This window comes from Crocuta crocuta, unplaced genomic scaffold, assembly GCF_008692635.1.
Source record: "Crocuta crocuta isolate KB4526 unplaced genomic scaffold, BGI_CrCroc_1.0 scaffold271, whole genome shotgun sequence".
In the NCBI taxonomy this organism is placed as follows: Eukaryota; Metazoa; Chordata; class Mammalia; order Carnivora; family Hyaenidae; genus Crocuta; species Crocuta crocuta.
The window spans coordinates 5,374,781-5,380,795 of record NW_027527824.1 but is presented as its reverse complement, the minus strand read 5'-3'; the positions used below and the strand labels follow the sequence as shown (position 1 = coordinate 5,380,795).

The 6,015-nt window shown below is 41.8% G+C and overlaps 1 protein-coding gene across 1 annotated transcript in view; it reads left to right on the top strand.

Annotated features, from left to right (window-relative positions):
• The first annotated feature begins 396 nt into the window (after positions 1 to 396).
• The window catches only part of KMT2A (lysine methyltransferase 2A), a 67,569-nt gene continuing 61,950 nt past the window's right edge, over positions 397 to 6,015 (top strand). Inside the window, exon 1 of the mRNA XM_077777863.1 lies at positions 397 to 429. Coding sequence (XP_077633989.1) covers positions 397 to 429 — 33 coding nt within the window. The remainder of the gene's footprint in view (positions 430 to 6,015) is intronic.

Genomic DNA, 6,015 nt, shown 5'->3' with positions numbered 1-6,015 from the left:
GCGTCTAAGAGCCATCAAAGGACATGTCTGTAAAAGTACCGAGTGGGGTTTTACAAGTGATGTTGAGGTGTCCTGACACAATGCCATCATCTTTTGTATAGGTAATGCCAGCACTGACCATCCCCTCACTTGAGTGTTGTTTCCGTTTCTAGGTTCCTCAACTTAAAGGGGATGAGGAGACGTTGGAGGCGGTTCTGAGGAGACTCAAAAGATGATTATATGATTGGAAGTCAGTCCTGTGAGGAAAGGTTGGGAGAATGAAAGCTTAAGAGGCAACTTAATAACTCTTCAAAAGACACGAAAGGGTCCAGTTCTTTTCCAACTCTGTGGAAATTAGAATAAGAGAAAATAGGTTTAAACTGAAGCAAAGGGTAGTTATGTAAAGAACGCGTTACCATGACGTTTGTCATTATAGTGACCATTAAAAAGGTTAGGAGAATAGCTTGATGATCTTCACTGGAGATGAATTTTTAAAGTACAGTCCTGCCTATATATGTATAAAATGACCTCTCCAGCTACCTTCTCATTCTGTGAATCAATAAGTGTGTTTTTATTCAGATCCTAGAGGGCATGGATCATGTTTTAGACTTCGTAATATTTCCCCAGGGATCCTGGGGCCTTCCTGGCTCCCTGAGTATTTGACTTGAATTGTCAATTTGTGGCAATAATTAACTTTCAGTAGTAAGCTCCAGAGAAATGTCTTCATGCAGTGATCTTACAGTGATTCTTTAGGAGAATAAAAATTTAGTAAATGGAGCTAAGAGAGGAATCTTAACATCAAGAGAAATGGGAAAACAGTAGATGTGGTCTCAAGATAGCAAACAAATAATTGTGTGTGGCTTTTATGTCTGTTTTCAGTTGTAGTTTAAAGAGGTAGGCTGCAGAATACCCCTCAGTAAGGTCACCATTGCTTGGACCTATTCTAACCAGTGTCTTGTAAGTCCTTCCCAGTCTAATACAAGTTTGCTTCCTGTGAATGAGGATTACAAAGGCTTCTGACCCTTGGTTTTTGAGGCTGCATGGAGGGCTTGCATCACTCAGAATGAAACCTTTTAGATATGTTGGGTTGCAGAAAGCATTTCCTGTACAGTCAGAGTGAAAACTGTGAATTGGGATTATTCATATAGATTACAAGAGTCTGGGCAGAGCCGATATTAACGCCAGCCCTTTTTCCTCCCAAACCCTTCGTTCCACAACCTTCACTGGGTTTAGGACTTCGAATTTAGTACTGGAACTGTATATATCAATTCCTTCTCTTAAGCAAAGTGATCACGAGATTTATTTAAGGTTATATACATATAATGAGGTCCCTAAGTTTCATATAGTAAATGCTGGCTACTCTGAACCAGCCAGTCTCCTTCAATGACTGGAGTTCAAAGATGTAGCTGGCCTCTCGCAGGAATTCTGCAAGCGGTGGCAAAGTCGAGGGCTGTTTGGACTTCCTGATTGTAAAATTGGGTGTCACTTAAGAAACTCTGAGAATTGGAAGTATAAGAGATTCTTACTTTTCCTGGAACTTTTAATTGCTAGCCCTACACGCATAATTCAGAAAGGAAGCGATTATAAAAGCAAAGAATAATTCTCATGATTTCTTTATTCTACTTGAGGGACTCTAGAGGTGGAGTAATAAAAAAAAAATACTGGGGACTTTTTTTTTAATAGGTTAATGTCACAGAAGGTAGGCTTCTCAGAATGTGATGGCAAGCTTCCAAATATGATGTGGTAGTCAGAGGAGAGTCAGTTGGTTTTTCAAGATACAAAGAACACGAAACTTCCCAGCTTCTATATTGAACATTAATCCCTGAGAAATATTAGGTCAAAATGACATTGGCTGACATAGTAGGTTGGTTGTTTTGCCAAGGAGAATGTCCATTCTTGACATCTAACTTCATGTTGCTCCTTCAGAAAACTGACTTTGCGGAGTGATAAACCCTGTTTACCTTCAGAGAGAAGGAAGTGAAAACCTCGAGTTACTGTAGTTGCTATTGGTCATTCAACAGTGTGTCTGTCTTCCCAGAAGGAAGGATGCACTCTGACTTCTGTACCAACATATGACCAACGAGCTGGAAGAAAAAAGCTGCAGTTTTATAGTAGAAACTTGTGATTGAATGAGCATATGACTCAGAATGAAGTTCACTACTTAAAGTTGGCATATAGGGGACCAAAACCTCTTGTAATAAAAAGAACCATCTCTGAAAACAGTGTTGGTGTTTGCTTAATTTTTCTAGCCTGAAAGGGATCTGGTCATGTCCTGGTACTTTCCTGTCAGAGAAGAATACACCCTGTGAATGATGATGATTAACTTCATTTCTACAGTATATCAGGCTTATTTATTTCTTCCGCTTCAGACTTGGAACCTAAGAGTCTGGAAATACACCTTACTTGATGTGTTTTAGTGTGTGTGTGTGTGTGTGTGTGTGTGTGTGTGTGTGTGTGTGTGTGTTTACAGTCCTGCAAAACCATTTGGGGCATTGCCAAGAATCTGTCTAGCTTACTATCTGATGTAGTGTGTTAATTTACTGTGTTTCTTTTCTTTTTCTTTTCCTCTTCCTTATGCTTTTCCTTTTTCCTTTTTCTTTCCTTCCTTTTCCTTTTTTTCTTTCTTTTTTTGAAGACCAGTGAGCTACTTTATGAGTACCTCTTTCTGAAGCAGGATGGGTGGAGTTCACCTGTCTCATTTGCTGGGCTGTTTTGAGCATCTTTGCTTCTTGCTCTTGTTGACATGGAATGAGGATGAAGGGTGTGACTTCTTTTGTTTGTTTTAAGTTTATTTATTTGGAGAGAGAGAGAGTACGCGGGGGTGGTTTTGGGGTTTGGGAGAGGAAGGAAGGGCAGAGAGGGAGAGGGAGAATCCCAAGCAGGCTCCACATTGTCAGCATGGAGCTCGACGCAAGGCTCAAACTCAAGAGCTGTGAGACCATGACCTGAGCTGAAATCAAGAGTCGGACAGTGAACTGACTGACCGAGCCGCCCAGGCACCCCAAGGGTGCTACTTCTTTCTCTGATTACAGAGTGGGTAATATTTCTGTTACTTAGGTGACAGTTGCTAGGTAGAATTGATTAAAATTTGAAAACTGAATTTCATTCTTCTATGGGTGAAAGTTTCACCTACTACCGTTATTGAAAGAAGAGTGTATTGTTGGCTTTACACTCTTTAATCCTAGGTGACTTTCTTATGTTAATGTTTCTCAATATAAGCCAGAGATCATACTTAAAACAGTTTAAGTCTCTTCCTATGTGTTATATATTAAAATAACCACTCTTCTCTTTAATGCACCAATAACCAGAGAGAATTTGGCCTTGGCTGTACCTCTGTCAGTCTGTTGACAAGACTATGATGTTAGTTCAGTAATTGCATACATTTCTTGACTAGTTGGATTTCAGAAACCATTTTGGCTTAGGAAGTTTGTCTGTTAATGTCTGTGTATTTGACTATGCCTGAGCATATTATACTTCTCCCTTCTTGTAGAATCAACCAGCATTCCCTTTTTGGGAATGAGTTACAGGTGTCACTGCATTTTCTTCTATTACAAATGATGAAAAAGTACTTGCAAAGAGGCTCGCTCATCTTCCCCGTAAATAGTATTCGTAAATGAAATGTAGCAACTCTACACAGTAAGAAATGGAGATATTGGAAAATCTAATTCATTCATTCACTCATTTATTTATTTTTGAGAGAGAGCACGGATGGAGCGGGAGCAGAGAGAGAGAGAGACGATCCCAGGCAGTTTCTGAACTGTCAGTGTGGAGGCTGATGTGGGCTCCAACTCACAAAGTGAGATCATGACCTGAGCTGAAATCAGGAGTTGGACACTTAACCAACTGAGCCACCCAGGCGCGCCCCTCTAATTCATTTTTCAGAATCATCTTTTATGTACCAGACTGATGACCAAGTGCGGGGGCGTTAGCATTGAACCAGTCCCTTCTCTCATGAGACTTATTATCTGACCTCTTTTTATGGAGCTCTGCTTAAAATACAGCATGAACGTAAGTACTAAAGTTATAATACTTTGCAAGGTGACTTTGGACATTGGCCATTTGAAGGTTGAAGCTCTCAAAACTAGTCTTAACAGGATTGTTCTTGGGTGCAGTTTGAGTAGAAGTCTTCATTTACTGATTCACTGATTCTTGAATCAGCTATGGCAAGTGGAATACATGGATCAAGACATCTTACATATTCTCTTACATATTCTCCAGGTACTTAATTGCTTTTCCCCGGTAAAAGGGAACTTCAGTACCACCACATCCTCTGCCACCTTCTACAGTCAAAGTACCACTCTGTTCTTGCACTCCGGATTCCCTCCCTCTTTTCTACTCAGGGTTGTGCCTGCAATGGTCATCTCTCTCCTGTATCGGCAGTTTTTCTCTCACCTGTGCCTGGACTGGTCTCATCAACAGATAAGACTTTTTTTTCTTAAGATCTTACTCTTTATTTTAAGTAAATTCTGTCCCCATCATGAATGAGGCTCCAGCTTAACGATGCCAAGATTAAGAGTCGCATGCTCTACTGACTGAACCAGCCAGGTGCCCCTAACTATCTTAATATAATCCTTATTTTAACAAAAAACAAAAAACCTTGACCCCCACATGCCTCCTTCAGTGACTACCCAGTTCTCTGTTCTCTCTCACAGCAAAACTCCTTGAAGGTGCTGTGTGTCCCTGCTGGCCGCACTTCCTCACCTCTCCCTCCTCCTCAGCCACCGCAGCTGAGCTTTTCTCCCCATGCTTCTACTGAAATAGCTCTTATCCAGTCCTCAAGGAGCCCACTCTTGCAAAATTGAACAGATAATTCTTGGTCCTCATCCTGTTAAACACCTAGGCGGTGTTGAATTGGCTGACCATTCCCATCTTGAAACACTCTTTTCTTGGTTTCTGTAACACTGCACTCACCTGCTTTTTTTTTTAATGTTTACTTTTGAGGGAGAGAGACAGAGCATGAGCAAGAGGAGGGCAGAGAGAGAGGGAGACATGTAATCCGAAGCAGGCTCCAGGCTCCAGGCTCTGAACTGTCAGCACAGAGCCCAACACTGGGCTCGAACTCGTGAACCTCAAGATCATGACCTGAGCTGAAGTCGGCTGCTTAGCTGGCTAAGCCACTCAGGCACCCTGACCCAGCTTTTTTCTTAACTCATGGTTATTAATTTGCAGTATCCTGTATGGCTTCCCTCCTCTGCTTAACTTTCCTGAATGTTGGGGTCATCTAGGGGGCAACCTTTGGCTACCTTGTCTGTCTACACCCTCTCATCCAGGCCTCGTCTACACACCTAAGGACTACTAAATCGTTGTCTCAAATTCTTACGACTTCTTGGAGTCCCAGGGTTATTTGGCATTTCCATTTGGATAATAATAATAGTAGTAGAAGTTGGCATTTATTGAGTGCTTATTATGGGCCAGGCAGTAGTCTGAGTGCTTTACGTGGATTATGTCACCTAACCTTCACTATCCTCTGACATGGTCACTGCTACTACCAGGCAAGAAAGCAGATGTGCACTGAAGCACTTGGATATCTAATATCCACTCACCACAGCCAAAAAGGCTTGATTTTGTCCTTTTCTTCTGTGTTTTGGAATAACTGCCATTTACCCAATCGCTCAGGCCTCAGATTTAAGTTAGCTTTGGCTTCTCTCTCATCCATAACCCAAATCACCCATCAGCAAATTCTATACGACCTCCAAAATGCCCTAAATCCCACTGCTCCTCAATTCTACTACCCAAACCCCAGATTTATCATTTACAATCTTTTGGCTGGACTATTCCGGCATCTCCTTGCTTGTGTTTTCTGTCCCTCCCCCCTTTTTAAAAAGACTTTATTATTAAATAATCTCTACACACAACGTGGGGCTCGAACTCACGACCCTGAGATTAAGTCGCAGGCTCCACCCACTGAGCCAGCCAGGCGCGCTCCCTGCTTGTGTTCTTATCTCACTTAAGTTCGTTCCTCATAGGCGACTGTGTGCTTCAAGTGTGGGTCAGATCTTATCCTTCCCTCTCTTTGAACCTGTCAATGGCTCTCCC